This window comes from Ambystoma mexicanum, chromosome 4p (assembly GCF_040938575.1).
Source record: "Ambystoma mexicanum isolate Mex_15411 chromosome 4p, UKY_AmexF1_1, whole genome shotgun sequence".
NCBI classification, from domain to species: domain Eukaryota; kingdom Metazoa; phylum Chordata; class Amphibia; order Caudata; family Ambystomatidae; genus Ambystoma; species Ambystoma mexicanum.
The window spans coordinates 1,113,762,126-1,113,784,653 of record NC_090927.1 but is presented as its reverse complement, the minus strand read 5'-3'; the positions used below and the strand labels follow the sequence as shown (position 1 = coordinate 1,113,784,653).

Sequence of the window (22,528 nt, the reverse complement as noted above, 5' to 3'; positions counted from 1 at the left end):
AGTCCTGCAAAGGCGAGTCTGGGAGAGGGAGTCCATTGTCAGTGTTGATTACCATGACATAATTAACACTGAATGCAGACTCACAGTCACGATGTGTTGCAGGAATTCATTGAATTAAGTTTGTCTTTTTCAATAATTTATTTTAGCCATTAGCACCCATGTGGAATGGGAGCAAGGGAGGCACTGGGCGAGGGGTGCGCAGCAGTGGGGGAGCTCAGAACGTGGTCTTAAGACCAGAGAATACAGCACACGTTCGAAGCTCCCTGATTGGCTAACATCCTCTGATGCCCCTCAGGGTGCTAATGTGACAAGCAAAGTGCCTTTTGGCAACCCTCCCCTTACAGAACAATGAACCCAGAGTTGATGTTTTTAGGGTTACATTGGCAAACGCTAGTGCTTCTTTGCCAGTGGCAGCCCAGGCAGCTACTCGCAATTGCTTTACTGCAGCACCAGCCTCCCATGTCTGCCATAATCCATACCCTTATATATTTCAGTGGCCTACTGCCCACATGTGCTTTCATTTATAGAATAGGAGGGCTACAGCTGGGTAAAGTTAAAAGGGTAGGGTCTAAATATGGGGGCCCCTTTCCTCCCCAATGTTCATGGTTTCCGCATTTTGCTACCCATATTTGGACACCATATCCATTCTTTGAGACTCTAGCATTGCTTTAACATTTCTCAAATACCGTTTGCTTCATTCTTCACGTCTGGCTCTGACGTCACATCTATCTTGTTCATTCTAATGAGGCTACTGGTTGGGTTTACACTTCTAACCTTCACGCACTTTTCTTGTCATGTATGTTTTTCTTTTTTATCAATGATTTGAACGATACGCATACTTTAGCTGGTCTTTATGCATTTTGTTTTTAGTTTGAACCACTGGATTTAATAGTGTTCTTGGTATTTCAATCAAAAATGCTGACATTCTTCCGAGTCTCAGGTTTAATTTTCGATGAAGCTCCAAAGATTTTTGTTCTACCTAAAGACATGTTACACAATTCAACTTCAGCAGAGTAATTGGTCAAACAGATTTTTTGAAAAGTGTGTAGGCCCCACCCCACTGAACTTTTCATGGTAGAGAAAATCAGAGCCATTTCACCTGTTTAGATCCATATCTGTGTACACTGGGTGCCATTTTGAGGCGAGACATCCCAGCACGAAGTCCCCACTCATTTTCAGCTTGTTGAGTGACATCATGACCAAACTAAGTGAGTGTGCTGCGATGCAAAGCCCATCGTTGTCCATAGTGCACAACATTATAAAGCCACAGACTGGTTGTCTGAATTCTCTATGGGATATGGGCAATACATTGGAGTGCATTTTCAATGGGGTTATCCCCATTTTCATTTATTTGTATGGCGGAGAGAAGGGTTGGAATGCAATTTGCGAGTCACCACGCCGGCTTCAAGCAGGCGGACCTCATAGGGATCCATTGTAAACGCTGCCTGCTATGCTCACATGGCAGGCAGCGTTTACAATTACAATTACAATTAGACCCTGAAAGACATACTCACATGTTGGGCACGGTTTCATTGTAAATGTTAACACTAGTTAAAATGCGTGCATGGTAAACTGTGTTCACAATTGAAATTAAACCCTGCCCGACCTGCTAGCATGTCGGGCAGGGTTTAATTTTATTTGTAAATGCTGCCTGCCATTCCATTTGAGCAGTGTTTGCTCACTTTGCACGGCAGAGTGCAAAAGTGCAGGGCAAAAGGCAGCGTACACATGGTATGCTGCCTTTTGCCCTGCACTTTTGCACTCCGATATGAAATAAAAAAAATATGTGGCTTAGGGGAGCAGCCTACGTGTATGTCAACACGTAACAGCTCTCCACCGCCAAATTACTCATTTGTATAAAATGAGCTCCAGTGCGTAGTGTCCCTCGGGATAATTTGCATTAAAGCTTAACAGCAGCAAAGAAGGCATTTCAGAGATCTGTGTGCATCATAAAGTAATTTAGTCGGATCCCAACAGGCTAAATACAGCCTTTGGACTAGCCGAGATCTATAAGTTGAATCATATTTAAATTATTCTCTAAGGATGTCTCTGCTTTGGGGACTGGAAATGCTCAAGCCCCGCTTTCCCCCTCACCGCCTCGGCGCCTCCTCTTGCAACATTCTGGCTCAAATCGGCACTTTGCTCCCCAATACAGTCCCAGAAGTCACAGTCATTTAATCCTCGCATCCAAATGCTGTGGCTGTCCAGATGAGAATAGATGGTTCATGGTTACAAAACAAATTGTTATTAGAGTGAGCATTGTGAAAAATGTAATGAGCACCAAGTCCATGGTGAATTGTGTAATTAGTGATTCAAGCATACAACTATTTATCACTGACACGTGTCCATTATAAAGATCTGTTTTTAATCGTATGCACCCAAAATGCTCTTTGATTTGATGCAACTCAGCAGGAAACCCTGATTGGGGCTATTTGTTCCCCCCCCCCCTTTCTCGTAGAGGCATTTGAAAAGAGTGCAACATAAGAGTACCAGTGTAAAGATGGTCCATCTTTGAATAATAACCTTCTATTAGGAAAGAACTTACATCGTCATTCTACGTTTTGAGGGTGTGTTTTGTTCAGAAAGGCATGTGTAGCAATCTTATTATGACAACAATAGAAAGGAACCTTTTCAAATATAAAAAGTACCAGCTTAGAATGCTAGTACAACTCTTCTAAATAGCTTTTTTTGTTACACATATACACCATTTTGTCTCTTAACCTGGGCTTGCCTCTTGGAAAAGTTAGCGCTCAGTATGAAATCAATGATCACTTTCTTCTCTAAGCACTAAGGCATTGTTTAATTTTGCTCCTTGCCCACTTCTTGCACAAAATAATAATCACTGAAAAATGGGTAAAAAATAATAATGATGTACAACTTGCAGCTAGCCCTATGGTTTCAAACATGGTCAGTGAGAACCCCAGTACACCACCACCCTTATGAGGTGTACCTGTTCCCCTCTCAACTCCCCTATATCGACAATGCACTCCCACTGCGATGGGGCATTCCCGCAGGACACAAACTGTGCCACTGTATGGCTCAACATATCAGGCCAGTTCCCAGATCAGGTGATGCCTCTGCTGCTGCTACTCTCATTCCACCTTTACCCATAATAACCTAGGTCCTTCTCAACCCCCCTAGCCAGTAGCTTAGGGGGTTGAGAAGCCCCTAGCCCCTCCATTCCCCTTCAGTATTCTGTGTTTTTTCATGGCCACACTTCTGTCAGATGTTATTGTATGTTGATGACTCAATTATCCTTGACCCACCACAGTAGGGTTGCAGAAATCATGGCATGTCCTTGCAAAGTACTGTGCTAATAATGTTCATAATTAAAAAGCAAAAAACAAAGGTTCTGGCCTGTGGAAAGAAAATGGAGGTCATTACGAGCATGCCGGTCCGGAAATAAGGTGCCGGTAACAATGTGTACTGGCTCCTATTCCGGACCGGCATACTCAGAGTCTGGTGGTAGGCGCAGTGAACTACTGGCAGGCGTGGCAGTGATTCAGTGGTTCCCATCCCATGGAGTCCATTGGAACGGGAGCTTACTGTTACTGAATCACCCGCAATATCCAGGTAATACCAGGATATCGGGCGGTGGAAACAGTGATGCAACTTTCCAGGTATCCTGCCGGAATTAACGGGGGATACCCGGAAACCTGTAATGACCCCAAATAACCTTGAGTTGATTAGTTTGTACAGCAGAATGAGATCTGCATCTGAACAGCCTTATGCATGTATTATGTTTGATGAGAAGGCAATCAGGGTCCACTGAAGGCATAGCCATCAGGTTGGTAGGTTGAGGGCTGAAATCTCTGATCTCAGCCTCCATTCCACAGAACACTGCAGGCTGCCACCCCCACCGCAGGCTGCTATCTTCACCCCACCCTCCCGTTTCTTATTTTTGGTCTGTTAACTATTCCCCAACCCCCCTACCCTCCCCCACTTACCTGATTTTTGTGGCAGCTGCTGCCACCGCAGCACCTTCCCTGCTCACTTTTCCAGGCTGCCATGGGAATGGAAGAGGGGCTCTGTATGGCCGCCATTTTAGCAAATCATTTTCATTCATTAAACAGGACGCGTGCAGCGTCCCGTTCAATGACTGAAAATCCTTTTTTTTAGCATCCTGGGTCACCGCTTTGGTAACCCGGGGTGCTAATAGCATTAGCTTCCTGTTCCAAGGGCTGGAACGGTGGGTAACGTCCCTGTGCCCTCTTTATAGGCCCTCAATTCGTTCAGACGTATAACTTGGGCTGCTGGGCCATTACCTCCTGTTCCAGCCTTTGGAAAAGAGGTGCTCACACTATATAATAACACTAGAGCATGTGTTTGTTGTGTAATGTATAGAGGGATTTGAAGATAGAATAGGTAATTTTACTGTGTTATTTTAGGAAAGTTGCCTTTTGAACATTTCATATATGTACTTTCAATATGTTGACATTTATTATGACCTGTCATATTTTTTACTGTTTACTTTTGTAATTGTTATGCAGTTTTGAATAATCTGAGGTGAACTATTAGTAAAGTAAAACAACATAATGCACAGAAGGGAGGCTGGGAGGGTAGCTCAGGGGCAACGCGTTTGTCTTGGAAGCAAAACAACGCATTGCAAAACATGTTCGAATCCCTGGCTTGTGCTTAGAAACCTGTCCTCAGTATTAAGAGTGATATAAAAGAGCAATTATAATTACTCACCTACTGGGCTATTGAATGTCATTTCTGGTCGAAATAAACACCCCTGTTTTAAAAAAAAATACCAATACAAATTTGTTCTAAATTTGTGAAACATTAACTGACCTTGATATTATACGAAGAACACATTTTAATTCAATGGGCCAGTTACTCCTAACTTACTCTTCCCTTGCCAGGAGCATGTAAGGAATAAGTCAGAGCTACTCCTAGTAACTTCATTGGGGATCAAAGTTTCCCTCCAGGTGCGTCTCAAGAGTACATCAGGGATACCCCTAGTAACTACTGATACTGCCTAAAGCGGTTCAATGGAAACATTCGTGTTCATTGTTAGGGTTCTGGTCTGTGTTTGGCTATCAGTCAGAACTTGACAGAAACTGGTAAAGCAAGGAAGATTAGAGAGTTCCTGTTTTGGCTAAACAGTAACAGCAGTGATTGGTGGCACTGATGCACGAGTGGTATTGTCTTTGAATCTTCTCATCATGTCCAGGAGATGACTGAAAGCCCCACGCGTACTGGAGCCTTCGGAAAGAACATGAATCCATAGGACAGTATCAGATGCAACAATGTGAGGAAATAGAGATCAAAGTATTTGTCGAGGACCTGCTGCAAATTGATGTTCCCATTCAGCAAATAGGCAAGTGGTGAGACAGTTTATGAGGGTGTGAACAAAGAGTAATATAGACCACAGACAAAAATAAACAATTCAATATAAGAAACAGGTGACTTACATAGAGAACATTCATCTAGGGGAGGGAAACTCCTTCAAACTAAAGAGGATTACTGTAAATATGTACAAAATGACATTATTACATTAGTATTACGCAGCACGTGCGCGAGTGGTGGGTTCAGGTAAGTAGGGCGAGGAAGAGGGGAGCGCATCCTGTAGCTGGTAAGTGAAGTTTAAGCTGAGATAGATATTAAAGAAATTCACAGTAATGCTAGCAGTGATTGTGATGGGCTGTTAGATATTATTCGATTAAATGTAATGCTTTTCATTATGATGCAAATTCAGAATGGCTTGAGTGGCGAATGCAGGGGATTTGTCCCTTCTACTCATCCAAGTTTGGACTTGAGAAATGATCCCTCTATGCAATATACTCCCTAGGGGGGGACAGTGCAAGCGGGAGTGAACCCCACTTAGGGAACAAGGAGAACCCAGATTGAGATTTGAGGATACCTCCATTACATCCTAATTCTCCCGTGCTGATGGCATACCTTCCCTTGAGAGTCTTAGCTGCCGAACCTACTCTGTTGACCCCTTCTCAGAAGACACAGAACCAATCTCTTGTTTCAGAGACGAAGATAAAAGGATGCATAATCGTACTTGTGGGAGAAGAGTAAGCCTGAGCTAGCCTGCGGGCAGAGGAAGCCAGAGTTGTAATGCTGGATGGATTGAGCGTGAAGGCAATACCACATCATATAGGTGGCGGGCTGGGGAAAGGAATCCCAGAGACCTGCTTAACACTGCTGAGCCCAGTCATGCAGAGAGACGACAATTTGAGGTCCCCAGAAGTAGCAGACCGAATCATCTGAGACACGACGCACAGCATAGCCAAGACCCTGAGTTGGGTGAGAGCCAACAGGCATGAAGGTGTGGCTCCACAACCACCAGAGCCACCAGTTCCTTCTGCCAAAACCCAGGTATGTGTCTGGTACAGGGAAAGGGGAGGAGAAGGTGAAACTCTGAAGCACTCCACGCGGGGGTGGGAACATTGCATCAAACACATGACCAGTGAGGACAAAATAGCCCACGAGAGGCTGAGAAACCCAGAAACCCTAAAGGGGTTGAGAACATTCTAACAAGCAAATGAGCAGTGAGCCCAGAAAGTCCCTGCTGGGCAGAAAATTGTAACCAGCAAACAGCCAGTGAAGCCATCTAGCCCACGTTTGGCTAACAGAAAGATGGGAATACCATGAAGGGGTGAATCTGAACTGAAGACCCTGCAAGTGGGTAAGAGTCCCAAAAGAAGCATTTGGTCTGAAGAATGAGAGAGCGCAGCTAGTACTAAGAAATCAAGTGTCCCAAATAAACAGATAAGGGATACTGAGATGCCCTGGAGGAGTGAAGAAAATAAACCTGTTAAAAAGATGTTTGAGTTTTGTTGTATCACTCAAGTGACTCAGCTACAAGAACAAGTAGCCATGATCAAGTCAAAACTTTGTGAAAGGAGCAGGAAATTGGTGTGGGAGTCAGGAGTTCCCTCACATAAAGAGTCAAGGACACAGAACTGATTTTGAACTGTTCCACTGGAAATATACACAGAACTTATTTGAACTGTACCCACAGGTAGGAACCTGCATAAGAGAAAGAATTTGAGATACAATTGGGGCCGGCGGTCATGCACCTACCAGCCCAAGCCAAGGGGGAGTACATTATTTCTAGAGGCTAATTTGTGTTTCCTTATTATGAGTGGTAGGGTCAGACAATAGGACAGAATAGGTTTCAGGAAAGAGGACAATGTTATTTTACAAGACATCCTCACCAGCACCAGTTTGTTGTTTTATGCAATATTGAACCATAATAAGAGAGATAGGGATAGGACAAGCATTTCTTTACTTTAATTAACTAAGTCCAATTGAAAACATGTCTTTACCTCCATCTCCTATGCCTGTCATACCAAACTTTACAATGAAATATCATGTAACTACCGTTAAGCATAACAGCACCAAATGCTTTAAATAAAAAGAGATTACCTAATGCAAAGAAGCATCTGTATTTATGCTGACACATGAAAAGGGAATATAATAAACTATGCAACTTGTATTTTGTTAATCTTTAAGACAATGAAAGACAGAATGGTATTACAATTCATCTCATAGTGCAAGTTAATTTTGTTGCTCAGCCAATACATTATTAGGTGGTCATTACCAGTAAAAATGACACAAAGAGTATTTTCCTTTTACAAGTAACATCAAAATTGCCAGCTGAACTCAGAAAGGGTTGTTTGTGCAAGTGTCAGCTTTCTTGAATGAAGGAATGCAAAGACTCAATTTTCCATCTCTGTGTCGAAGGCATTAATACGGCTAATGACACAGTAGTGTTTTATCCAAAATGAATGCTTGCTTTCAAACTTTCAAAATACAAAAAAAGTCCAAACAAATTCCAATTGTAAGCTTATCTGAAAGCCCCCCCCTCCCCCGGTAAGAGATTGATGAATGCATTGCTAGTGAGTAATTTTGACAAATGTAATAATTAATTCCTGAGGGGAGGGCTATCTCACAGCTAAAACATTCTATTATGTCATAGATTACTCAATGGAACAATAAAAGCAAGTCGACGACCTAAGAGGGCTTGGGCAATTGAAGGGGGCATATCACAGGCTTTGACTAATCCAAAAAATGCTGTGTCAAATTCTGCTGCAAGGGTGGAATGTGTTGGGTATATACACCCAAACACATAGGAAGATAGGAGGGTTTTTGAGAAACCAGAAAAGGAAGAGAGCAGGTTAGACAGGAGAAAGCGTTAACTTAGTAGCCATCTTTCTATCTCAAGCCACAGTGTTAAATACCGGCAAAATGATAGACTCCTCTAACACCCTAATCCAGGCCCTTACTACAAGCTTAGTGTGTCACTCTCTATGTCCACTGGACTACCCTGCCACGACTCTATAACACGAACACAGTGGCCCTCATTCCGAGGTTGGTGCTAGTCATGGTGCTACTAGCGCCATGACTAGCACCAATACCGGTACCGCCACTGACGTGGTGGTATGGGGACTTACCGGTCCATTCCGCCCTTTGCGGGACCGGTAAGTCCCCATTTGAAATGCCATTCCCCTTTCCCATTTGAGCCCCCATAGGGCTCAATGGGAAGGGGGAAGGCGGCAATAACGGTACAAATTGCGGTACCGTTTTTGACCCCGGTATCCCTTTGCGGGTCCCGTCCTTAACGCCTGCTAAAACCAGGCGTTAAGGAAGGACCCGCAAAGGGACCTCGGAATAGGGCGCAAAGGGATTACCGGCACCGGTGTCATTACCGGTGCCCGGTATCCCTTTGCGCCCGGGTCGTAATGACCCCCAGTTCCTGCCACCATTAACCTATCAAAAACACTACTCTTCCACTCTTAGCAACAGTAGGGAAACTATCTCACCTGCTTTATGGATACTACGGTATGCCTCTAGACCAACTCCTAATCAACCGTGTACTCTACCCACCAGAAATCTCAGATTAGGCTCTAGGCTAAATTTACCATATCACACCACCACCAATCCTCAAAACAAACCTAAAACCACTAACAACAAAACTCTGAAACTATATCAACTGGCAAATGGAATGCTGAGACCAAGACCTAGAATCCTCCAAGTGTCCAATGCTACACCTTCTATCTCAACCTCTATTAAGCCTACCCTTTCCAATAGCAACATTAAGATGCTACAAAAGATTGAAACTAACAGGTCACTCCCTGCATCTTGAAAGACTCTGTGGGTAGCTGCAATTCTACCAAACCTAACACAGCCATCAAAGGTACCCTTATCAATGCCAGGTCACTAACAGCCCATGCCTTAGATGTGGCAGACCTTATCACCACCAATCAACTAGACTTCTTGGCTATCACTGATACCTGGCTGCATGCTGCAGCAGGACCAACAATGGCCCTAGCCATTCCCAACAAATACACTATCTTGAGACACAGTAGAGAACTCTCCAAAGGAGGTGGAGTAGCTATCGTTTATAAAACAAACCTTCGCTTCAGAGTCCTCCCTCACCTCCCATTCCCTTCGGCCGAACTCCTTATGGTGAAAACACCCCTATCGACCTCCCGTACCCTTAAGATTCATCTTATCTATGGACCTCCTGGTCCCATCTCCTCCTTCGAGGATGATCTGCAACAACTCCTCACCATAGGTACTAAACCAGGCTCCCAAATCCTACTCCTTGGCAATCTCAATCTAGGCTTCCTTGATCCTAAAGATAGCTCAGCCTCGTTGCTAGCTAACGTAATAACAGAACTAGGATTTGCCCATCGCATTAAGTAACCTACCCACAACAAAGGCAGAATCCTCGACTGGATGACTGACCTTAACTGTGAAACCAACATCCTCGACAATGCACTGTGTGCATGGTCTGACCACCATGTGATCAGATTCACTACACAGTCCTGCCTTCTTGCCCCCTCCAGCAACCGCATGGCTCCCCACCCTAACCAGAAACAATAAAAGCATCACCTCTGAAAACCTGGTACCACTATTACAACCTCTCCTAAACTATTCTAATACTAATACAAACCCCTCCACCTTTGTGGACTTCTACAACCACACAATGCTCCAGGCCATAGATAATTTAGCTCCTTTGAAACTACGTAAAGCTAAGCCCCAGGCTCACCTGAACAACTGGTTCACTGCTAACCTCAAAACTCTATGTGATAATAAAAAGAAGGCTGAACTGGCTTGGAAAAACCAACCTTCTACATCCTCCGAATTGCCTTCTTAAAAACAGCCAAGGCACATAAGACAGCCATCTTACAAACTAAAAGTGAAATATATAACAACAGAATCTACAATGCTAAATCGAGTTCTAAAGAACCCTTTAAAGTACTCCATGAGTTTGAATCACCCATCCCCCTCCGAGTCTTGTGCCAAAAACAAAGTATGGTGCACCAAGATTCAAGACGCCTTATTTGATAAAATCTCCAAGTTACAATCAAAAACAGAACTGAGAAAAATATGTTTCAATGCAGACCCTAGACCTCCTAAAACCCAGAGCCATACAGAGATATCTGACAACCCTTTCAAATTCTCTCCACTAATCATTGCTGAAGTGGAAAACATTATCACCAGCCTAAAACCTTCCCGTTGCCAAGGCGATGTTTGCCCTGAGACTGTCATTAAAGACTCAGCTAAAGACCTGGCTCCGGCTTCACAGCCTTTATCAACTCATCCTTTAAAACGAATAATGTCCCTACAAATCTGAAAGATGACTGGGTAATCCCCCTCCTAAAAAAACAACCTTGATCCCAATGTCCCCACAAACCGTAGGCCTATCACTACAGTGTCTTTCCTTCTGAAAATTCTTGATAGGGCAGCCTATCTCCAAATTCAGACCTACTTAGAAGCAAACAACCTCTTAGGCCTATGGCAATCAAATTTCCGGCCTAGACATGGCACAGAAACAGCTTTAATAGACCTAATAACATAAATTGATGAGCAAATAGTTAAAGGAAATATAACACCCCTCCTCCTCCTTGATCTATCAGCTGCCGTCCACTTGGTCAGCCACAAAGTCGTCAGTAACCATCTCGCTTCCTCAGCCTACTTCTCAAAAGAAGCCATTGAGTGGACTCAATTCTCCTTAGAAAATAGAATGATGAGAGTCTTTTCACCTCTCTCCTCTGCAGATCCATCACCAGTGACCTGCGGAGTACCACAAACCTCATGCGTGTCACCAACGCTTTATAACATATTCACCAAGCCATTTTTCGATGATCTGGACCTTTTGGGTGTCCCCTACACTAATTATGCAGATTACACCCACATCCACATCCCAATTTCTGGCAATCATGACAATGACTCTAAACTTCTAAATAAGATTTACCTCATCATTCAGGCATGGATGGCCACACATGGCCCCTGCTTTAATGATGAGAAGACGGAACTCCTATTAACAGGCTCACAATTCAAACTTAACAAACTTAATCCCTTCTTCAACTCCTTCTGCATTGATGGCATCAACATCTCGGTCTCTAAAGCCGTCAACACTTTAGGTGTCTATCTTGACTCCTCATTAACACTGACTAAACAAGTGAACGCTGTAGCCTCTTCTACAGACCATTCCTTTCCACCTCAAGCTGCTCCAACATGGCCAGAGCACTGGTACTCTCCAAATTGGATTACTGCAACGCCCTTTATCTCAGAACCAGCAAAAGAAACCTAAATAAACTTCAGGTCCTCCAAAACAACACTATTAGAGCTGCCTTCAATATACCTCGCTCTCACCACATATCCGAAACAAGACCGAACGCCGGATGGCTGTCCATCAAGAACAGAATCTCCCTGAAAATGCTAACCCTCACACACAAATGCTGCACAAATTCTGCACCAAACTACTTGGTCTGTACATTTAACAAAAAACAATCCACTAGGCCTACCAGATCAGCTCAGATGCACTGCCTCCAAGTACCCAGGTACAACCGTCAAAAATCAGGAGGCACAAGCTTCCCGGTATTAGCCTCTAAACTATGGAACTCGACACCTATTGCCATGAGAACTGCTGCTACCCTCACCAATTCAGGACATTTGCAAAAAAATGGTTTGTCACTAATGATACTAGCCTGACATAAGGGCCCATTGCGTAGCCTCTTCTTTTGCATGTACATACTTTGCTGCATTACTGTATTATATTCACATCCTGTAATTGACTATGCTGTGCACATTTTTTTTTCCTTTTACAAATTTCTGCTCTACACTTGTCACCTATTGCCTGTTTCATTCATATTGTCTGTAGCTATATGTTGCTCAAATGTAACTGGAACAATGCGCCCAGATACCTAAGGGTTTGGCGCGCTGTACAAATAAATAAATACAAATACAATAATACAAATACAAAGGTGGTTTGGAGATCCAAATAGAAGTAGATGATGCAAAATCTCCTTAAGAGAGCTTATTCCGAAAAGGTATAAATTCAGAGCTCTTTGCAAAGACAGAACCAGATTACCATGAGAGGGATTTTGTTTTGGGAGCATGAGGATGGACAGAAAGGAAAATCTTATTTGCTGGTTTTGCCGGAAGCCTATTGATGACCCTACCTATCCTGGGCCTTTGGAAGACAACCCCAAAAGTGAGTACAACTATCCAAAAGTATTCAGACAACTGCCTCAAGAATAAATTAAATCAGAGAAAGCAATTAAAAGTAGCTTGGCAGAACCCTGTTCATAAACTAAGTCACTGAAGAGGAAACTAAGCATATAAATGAAACTGTGTGAGAGTATATTTAAAATAAAATTGTCCCAGGATCTACCATTGTTCAGGAGCACATTATATCTGGGTTTGTGAGGGCAGTGTGCCACATACTTCATAGATTTGCAGGAAATGATAAACCTCTTTACCTGTGAAAAACATAGTTCACATTGAAAATCCTGAAGTAAAGTGGAGTGGGGAAGGAGTTGGTCCCTCCCCTTCATTTCTAAGATAATAGTGTGAATTTAAATGACCAGCATCCTTTTTCAAAGTTACATTGGACATAAATAGAAGGATTCTGCCTTTGGTGGACTCCTAACACCGATTTAAAAAAATGTGTTCATTTCTCTTCCATTTCAATTTTATAATCTCAAGCTTGTTTGACACCTAAATACATTACTGTGATTTTGCTCTCCAAAATAACTGTTTGTACCTGTTAGTAATTTCTCTATAATTAAACATGAAGGAAATCCCAATTCCCGACCCAATGGAGGTTTCTTGGCACTATGCCCGGTGAAATAATCGCTGAGCTAATAGCATTGAAAATAGGCAGAAAGGGGACATTTTTACCTCCAACAAAAAGCTGGAGGTAAAACTCCCACTTTCCGCCCAACTCAATATTGGGCAGAGCAGTAAATGTGGCGGTAATAGCATTATTGCCGCATTTTACCGCTCCGCCCAAGTCTTGATGAGGTCCTATATAACCACATTAAACTTTGTCGCACAATTCAACTCAACACCAAATTAAAACAAAATGAATTGAGGAAATATCAACTCTACTGTATTTCAAGCACCACACCTTCCTCTATGGATAACAAAGGACAACCCAGTTTGTGAGACACATTTAGCAATTGAAGAAAATATAGAGTTAGAACATACCTTGCTCCAGATCCAGGTAGGTAATGCTCTCAGTGGCCCCTGTGGTCACCATCACCTCCGTCTCCACCCCAGAGTAGCTGTCTAAGAAGTAAAGACATGAATGGATGAAACATGGAAACCCTCCAATTACTAATATGCATTCAATGCATTATAATAGTCTCTGAAACTGTTGAATTGCTGACTCTATGTTATCTTGAAGTACCAAATCGACGTACTGTTGAATGAAATGTGATCATTTATACTAATCACTTAGTTGTATACTACCTTCGGTTAGACAAGTAGCATGAGCCTCAATGAATCTTAATTAATGTGACACTTTTGACATTGATTTATGTTGTGTTTTGTATTGATTCTTGATTTATATTGATTTCTGATTGGTTTTTTTTTCGTTTCTTTTTGACATTGTATTCAGAACAAGTTGCCAAAAAGCCTTTGAACCGCACTAAAATGAAAGATTATAATTTTCTCTTTATTTTACTACACGGGTTGCAGGAGCATCATTGATAAACAGAATACCCTTTCCCTCTATCATTTTATTCACCTCCAGTGTTGGTTCATCAAAAGTTGAGTGGGTTACCTCCTTCAGACCAATCGGCCAAGGACCTCCAAAAGTAAGGAGTCTCGACGATGGGAAACTAAAGTAGGCATCCTCATTAGTTTGGATTGTCTTTACTCAGTATTTTCCTTTTGAGACATAGGTAGGGGCACACAGATTTGTAAACATGGATGAAACATGGTGGCATCTATACAGCTAGTAAGGAAATAATTCACATGTTCTAGGTGATAACGCTGACAACAAAATCTGTCAACATAAAAAAAATCCCTCCAGTATCGATCCGTACATGTACTTCATATGGCCATTCCAGTAACAAAACGTGTTTATACCCCTCACCAGGCACTCTCCAGCTGTTATACTAATTGTTTAATGTATGTTTCTATCTGCCATGATATTTGGGTGCAAGTAATTGTTAGTTGATTATCCCAGTGTTTTCATGTTGATATTATGCTTCAGAGGGTATCCCTCGAATTCAATTAATATAATTACTTCGAAGTAATGTACTTTGAAGACATTGGGCCTCCTTACGATTTTGGTGGTAGCTGTGCCGGTAAAACCGGCACGGCTACCGATAAACCTGTGAAAATACTAGCACCCGGCAATGGGCAATGGGTATTCTGACCCTGGCGGACCCGGTAATTGCCCATTACCAGGTGCTGGTACCCATTACTCCCCATTCCCATTTGGGTTCAATGGGAATGGGGAGTTTGGATGCACCGGCACCGTTCATGAATGGTGCCCGTGCATCTGTCGAGTTGTGCTCGCGAGTGGTGGTCTGAAAGGCACCCGCGAGCCCAACTCGTAGTTTGACGGTCCGGTAGTCATGGTGCTGGTAGGTTACTGGCACTGTTACTACCGGACCGGCAAACTTGTAATGAGGGCCATTGCTTTGAAATTCTTTGAATAATATATATGTAGCTGTGAGTTAAAGGGTAAACGTGGGTGGGAAGGGGTTTGGAGTAGGCGTGGCAGTGAAGGAGAAGGGGGGACTGAGTGAAGACACCCCCAAATAAAATAAAAAATCGAAGTAACATTTTGCAGTAATTACTTTGAAGTAAATTACCACAAAGGGATTTTTTCGGAGAATTAACATAGAACCCTACAGAGATATTAAATGCATTTCGCAATCACTGCTCTGGAGAATTCTGCAAGGCGTTTTTGTGTCGACATCCATTCACAATGTGAATTTTTCTCAAATGTATACAACGTTTTGTTAAAATTTGAAAGAATTGGCACAAAACCATTGCGCTTCCATATATGCATTTCTATCTTGGCAGCTTGTGTTTTGAAACACATGTTTTGGATCAGATTGGCTGTAAGGCTAGAAGCAAATTATGGACCTAAAACATCAAAGCTTTTTGGTGGGACAGATAGATGGGTAAAAAGTGCACATATAATATTAAATTCACCATCAGTACAGATCAGATTTCTCATGAAATGGAACCCATTGGACCAATTGCTCCTGAAGGTAGAGATTTGCCTGAGCCGCCTTTATCGCAGGAGGGGGGGTCGTGGCAGTCCTTCACCTTATGGACCAGGTATTGTTAGCAGTTTGATCAGTACTCAGGATCAGGCAGCCCATAACACACCGTATACAGCAAAGTAGCAGATCTGTCGACACATGGATGTGTGATTTAGTCCTAAAGACTTACGCAGAAGATGACCGTCCACTCATAGCAATGGATGACGAGTACCTTTTGGGGTGTGTTCACGCCTGGAAGAGATCCCATGTTGCATCTCACTGAGGACCTTTAGTAACAGTTGCCTGTGCAAACACGTGAGCCAGTTGGTCCATGTGTGTGCGTGTGTTTTCGTAAGTGCGCAGATGTGTGCGTGTGTTTGTAATGAGTGGAACAAAAATGCAGATCAATGTGGCTGAATATGGGGAAATCAATTTATGAAGACAGCTTACTTTCTAATCAGCTACATTTGGATCGGAACAATTTTCTCTCACAACTGCATGTACATTTAATGGATTGAATCTAGGAAAAAACATATCGTCCATTGTCTGAACTCCAGTGGTGTTTTTACTTTGGCCCGACGCCCACATTTAAATCCAGGAAGGATTTCAGTCCTGCGCAGTTCTTAAGAATCCGCTCTGCTTTTGTTTGGAGGATAGTCCATCTTCCTTTTTCCCCCTAATGTAACATGAGCCCCAGAACACTGAGTCATGTCGCAAGCGCAACCTAGTCAGCCATCCTCTGTTGGTGTGTGGGACGGCCTGGGTTTGGGCCGCATCCAAGGGAAGTGACTATGGGGTTAGGGAGGTGGGCAAAGAGGAATGGGAGGTCCGTTGGTGTAGGGAATAAAGTAGACGTGTGAACAAAGCTCCGTCTACACCCTCGTTATTCTCACCAAAGGTGAGAGCATTTCCACAGAGCCAGTCGCCGAGTGGTATTTGCAAGGAGCCAGGCGCCGGGTGGTCCCAGAGCTTCACACTGAGGCGCATTGCAACACGCTTCACACTCACCCAAGAATTAAAGAGGGGATTAGCCCTTATTTGTGCTAATAACTGATTGTCAGGGCAAACCCTGCTTACCTGGATAGAAGGCTCCCTATTCTGTTAACCAGAACACTGAGGCACAACTGTGTAACATTTATTTGTAAGTGCAAGTCTGATGGCAAGAAGTCCAGGAAGTTCAATTGGTACCTATAGTGCTTAGTTTTTATAACTTAAGGTGGCAAAGATATGTTTGGCTTAACCATGGAGTTATCTTTGTTTATCGAGCATATGTTGTCTCTGATGAATAAGGCCAGCCACCCCCTCTAATTTATATTAAGGGTCTCACAATGTGCTTCTGTAAAGCAATCCATCCCGCATTTGGTGAACTCCAGTGTGTGTTCGCTTGGTTCCCATTTGCAAGAATTCCAAACATTTGTAGTTGTGCCAGAATCCTATGAGCTTTTGTTCATAGCTTTTTCCCTGCAACTCTAATGACTAGACGACGTGTAACATTTCTTCCCAAGTGAAGAAAGAGATCCCAAAGTAGGCAGGTAAGTTAAACATATACCTATAGTTCACAGGCACCGTTTAAAAGAAATAGACGTACCATCGAATTCAAGTATCCTGGCGCAAACTCTTGGCAGCTCATTATTTGCACAAAAAGACGAACTATTACCAGAAGGAACAAATAAAAGTCCTCTTGATCCAGCAAAGTCATTTCTCAGGTGGTCACACTGGTCTTTTGGAATGTCCCTTCAATCATTCCTTTTGGCCGACTAATCCGGAACCTTTCTCTAAAAAAGAAACTGAGCTACTTGGAATTTAAGATCCATCGTGAACTGTCAGTGCAGATGATGTATTTTGTATTTTTAGGACTTGTAATTCTTATATCCAACTTAAACCTTGCAGGAAAGCTGCATTGAGTCTTCTTAGCAACAGCATAGCCCATTATTCGAAAATTAATGTTTTCATTTTTCCAAAGCAAACTAAGAGTTGGATATTATTATTATTATTATTATTATTATTATTATTATTATTATTATTATTATTATTTTCTTTTTATTTTATTATTATTTATTATTATAAATGTAAGTCTAATGGAAGCTGGCTTCAAAGTTTAGGTCCTACCATTGAAAAGGCCCTGTTGCTGCAAGAAAAGCAACAAGCAGGAGGAACAATACATACAATTAAAGTGTATTCTCATAACAGAGCGATCTAGAAGCATAACATGGCAAAATCTTAGAGCTCAAATATTGTAGAGCCTACTCATGAATACTCTTGTAAGTAAGACATCGGGCATCAGTATACGTTGGCCAGTGCAGTAATAATGTGCTGGTATTAACGCAAACCGGCATGTTACTGCACCGGCCAGCTACAAGTTTGACAGTGGGGTGGAAGAATTACCACCAGCCATGAGCTGGAGTTAATTCCGACACCCTACCGGCAAAAATAGCCAGTATTACCAGCACCAGTGTTACCGGTGCCGGCAATATCAGCAAATCTCCCCACGGAGTTCATGGAATGGGGATTTACCAACAACACCGGCACTCTTAATACGGCAGTAATACTGCCAGATTGAGTGCTGGTATCGGTATTTCTGTTTGCCGGTATCCTGGCAGATTTACCACCAGGATACCGGCAAACTTGTAATGAGGACTATAGCATTTTAAAAATTAGGCCTTGCCAGACTGGAAGCTAGTGAAGATCTGTTACATAAATTGAGATGGAAAACCATTTAGGGACCCTGGAAATTAGGTGAATAGTTGCATTTTGAATGGTTTGAAGGTTGTGTTGGAGGCTGTCCAAAATGCGTTATTAAGTTGAGAGGTGACTAGGGGTTGGACTTCTTGAGGAATAAAATAAATGGTCCAAAGAAGAGGTTGAAGTCAAAGAATGATAAACTAACACTTTTTTCACCTGATTTGTGATAGATCGGGTTCCCGGATGAAACCGAGTTCTTCACCTAACTTTTGAAGGATGTGGGCAATCCTAATAGGGTGGGAGGCAGCGGGTTGAATGTGCTTAGATAACAGCAACATAACTTCTGTCTAGGATGGATTCAGCTGGAGGACATCAAGTATCATCCATTGACGAACCTCATGAAGACACTTATCTAAGTGCAGATATATCTCAGCAAAGCCAGAAACTTTAACAAGTGTCATCAACATAGGCATGACATTGTATCTTAAATGTCTGTAGAATAGTCATACGGGTTTACAGGTAAATAATAAAAAGTAGAGGCAATAGGGGGAGCCTTGAACGGCTCCACAGCCTACTGAAATAGGTCCATCTTAACCATTTGGTTACTATTTTTTTTTTTTTTTTTTAAACTGCTAAATCATCGTAGGGCAGTGTCTGCCATCCACAACAACATCTTTACTCGTGAAAGAGAAGAATAGCATGGTCAACAGTGTCAAAAGCCGATGAAAGGTCAAGCATGTTCATTAGTGAACATTGACCATCACCAGCTGCTGCAAGAATGTCATCCCATACCATACCCAGCACAGTTTCAGTGCCATGTTTATGGCAGAAACAGGATTGCCACAGATCTAGGAGAACATTTTGCTTGTTCAGTGAATTCGTGGAGTTACATAGTAACCAATTTTTCCAAGACCGTGGCCATCTGAGGCACATGAGCAAAATGTTGCATTTGGGTAGAATCAAGGGAGGATTTCTTTAAAAGCGAGGACATTAGTACTGATTTAACGAGAGCTGGCAGAACACCTCGCTGAAATGAGCAGTTAGCCAAATTGCTTACAAAGTTGGCTAAACACAATAACTTTCTTCCAATGAGTCGCCTCTTCTTTAGCCTACAGCTAATTTTTGATCTCAGTAATTTGCATTTCTCAAGAATCAATATCAAGTGGCAACTCTTTGATAGTTAACAACATCACGTCAAGCAACACTTTAAGACCATTTGCAAGTGTTAACATATTGTTTGTTGTCTAGGCATAGAGTTGGTTTTAATATGATTCTAGGACCGTGTGGAATATGTTTTAATTGATGATATTCACCCAAAGTTACTGCATACATTGACAAATTCGATGGCTTCTTAGTATCCCTGTCACCAGATGGCAAACGACAGAACACTGCCCCTCTACAGCCAACTTACAGACCATGTCCCCCGGCAATCTATCCTAGCACTTTTAGTGCCCGAGGTCTCCTTTCAAAACACAAACATATTGATTCTTTTGACACCAAACACCTAGAAACTCACATGTATGCAGAGCTCAGAGTATTTATGGTTTGCAAGTGTCAAAACAAAAGCACCAAAAACATGCACTAACTAACAAAACTGCCCCCACTCTCTCAAACCACTGGAGCGCATGCAAATGTTGAAACAGCAGTGGTAAACAGTATTAATCTTAAAAACTTGACATAAGTACTTCCAGTTGTTTCACTGAAGAGGAGCTGGCCTTGTAGCCCCCAAAAGAGCCATGTTTCGTTAACAAATGCAAAATTTGAGTGACTTTGTCTTTGGTAAAACTGAAGTCTTTGCCTGTTTGGCAGTGGTAGATGCAATGTCTAAAAATGTCATGATTCAAAATGGTGCCAAATTGTAGCGATAAACAGAGTTGGTCTCCAAAAATGTAAAACTAAATCTATTGTTACTAATGACAGGAAACACTACACAAGGGGTGTGTATATACCACACCACAAAATAACCGTACAAAACACGCTTGGTCCATGCACACAAATCATTAATATTGCTGTGCACACAAATCACACGTTTGCTTGTGGGGACCAAACAGTAAAAACAGGGGGGAACTTGTAAAGACCAATGCAGGGTCGTACTTATAATTCTGCAGAAATGTTTGAAAAAAATATTGTCAAAGTTCAAAAACTATTTTCAAAAAGATTTGATAGTAAACATGTTTTGATTGTCTGAAAGTCATCAATATTAAGCTACGCGTGAGTGTAGAAGTGCCCATGAATAACTCCATCACCAACTCAAAAAGAATGGTTAATGATTGACAATTTAAGATTTTCAATTAATCCATGACTCCTCTCAAAATGATTCAGGAAAAATCCACTCCCCTTTATCAGGTGATCTGTTAATGAAGCATTAAAAAGTACCGTAGTATGACAGACATTTCCTGTAGCATAAATGAATCCTACAAACAAACACCATATTCTCCAGTTAAATACTGGGAAAATGCTACATAAGGAAAGTGTTTCTTCTTAACTGTAGATGTCACCATAAAGACAATGGATAGATTAAACACCTAGATCGGCTACATACTGTCCAAACAACAAGGCCATACTTAAACAATACAGTCCTAATGAACCAACTTGTTTATACCATTTGAGTATAAAGAGGATAAGAAATACATCAAAAAATACTCTCTTTGGTGCATTTTACAAATGTGGTCTCCCCTGTGAGGATGCTTCGGTGGTATATGCTCAAGAAACAGGAATCATAGTTGTAACACTGTGTAAATATTAACATTCCAGCAAATGATTTGGGATCACGCATAATAGTTGGCTATATGAAATCGCTAATTCCTTCATGGTATGTATTGTGCTAACGAGCCACATCGTCTCTTAAGCATACATATAAATCACAAAAGTAATTTTTAAAGTACCAAAACCCCTCCAATGAACTGACTCCACCGTGAGTGAATGAAAACGAGTAGAATCTGTAATTACGTTGTTTCAAACTAAACATGCTATCATGTTATAAAATGCCATGATATCATTTCACTAAGACATGACCTCATCGTGTCTGCTAAGGGTCTAACCAACTTCTATATTCAACTTCATGATATTAACTTTCAATTGATTACATCTATGTCTGGATGCAGTTTATTCTGTCTTAAATGCGCTATAAATGCAAAATCAAATCAAATCAAATTATGCCACAGTGTGTCTTGTCATAATGTCATGTTTAGTCTTTATGTCATATCTCATGGTGTAATGTCATGTCATGATGTTATGATTTCATGGCATGGGCATGACATGATACCATAACATCATGTGATGTCATGTAACTCCAGGCTCTGTCATGTCTTGTCATGCCAATGTTTGTCCAAATTGGGAGTATACACGGTTTGCCATAGGATTTCATCTGGGACTACTTTTATGGCAGGCATGAATTGCTGGTTGCAGAGCCAGCACAATGAGCAGATGTACACTGGTTTTAGCACTACTGCAATGGAAGGATTTGCATGTGTGTTATGGAGAGTGTTTTGATCACACATGTTGTGGTGCTCTTTCCAGCACGAACACTGGTGCAAATGCTGTCATTGCACCAGGGCAAACCTAATTTCAAGGGCGTGGCAAAAGCACAAATCCAGTCAAATGCTCGATCACTAACATCAGGACAAATTGAATAATTGCTGAAGTTGTAGGCTGACGGCACAGCCAAGCGCAACCTTGTTGCCTGTCGAGGATCTAAGCTACCACAGGGAGATTGGTTCACTAGTTTCTAAAGGGGTTTTTAATCTTAAATTTTAAATAACATGAACACTAAAACCATTGTCAGCTAGAGAATGACAAGCTCTCAAGACTTTGAAGGGTGAAAAACAGGTGAATATAGAATCTGCTGATAAAGGTAGTGCAGTTGTTAAACAGGACAGGTCCATGTGCTTTAAGTGGGCCAGGGCCAGTTGGCACACATTATCCCACCATGGTTGCAGCCGTGACGGGAGATGCACCCGCCATTTTCAAGTAAGGCAAGCTGTGACTGAAAAAGTGCCAGCCAGCCACAGCATCGCTCAAACAGGAAGCTACAGTGTCAGCAATGCTGTGGCTGGCTGGCACATCTGACTGTAACTTCCTCCCGTGACCTCTTGCATGACGGGTCAGAGAGGAAGTTAGTGTCCCTTTGTTTCCCCACCCACTCCCCAGTTCACTGAGGCACCCAGTTCAAGGATCTAATCACAAAGCCCCCACGTTCGCTGAGGGTCAAAAACGCCTCGGGCCCGGTGATCTAGTCTGCTCTGCAGCGCACAGATCACCGAGCCCGAGGCATCTTTGTCTGTTAGCAGTCTTATAAAAGAAGTCTTGAATTGTGTACTTTTGAAGTCATCTTTTATACACATAGAAATACGTAAAATATTTCTGTG

At 42.2% G+C, this 22,528-nt stretch overlaps 1 protein-coding gene across 1 annotated transcript in view; it reads right to left on the bottom strand.

Annotated features, from left to right (window-relative positions):
- The window catches only part of FNDC1 (fibronectin type III domain containing 1), a 962,270-nt gene that overhangs the window by 406,184 nt on the left and 533,558 nt on the right, over nt 1–22,528 (bottom strand). The window contains exon 12 of the mRNA XM_069606705.1: nt 13,462–13,542. Coding sequence (XP_069462806.1) covers nt 13,462–13,542 — 81 coding nt within the window. The remainder of the gene's footprint in view (nt 1–13,461; nt 13,543–22,528) is intronic.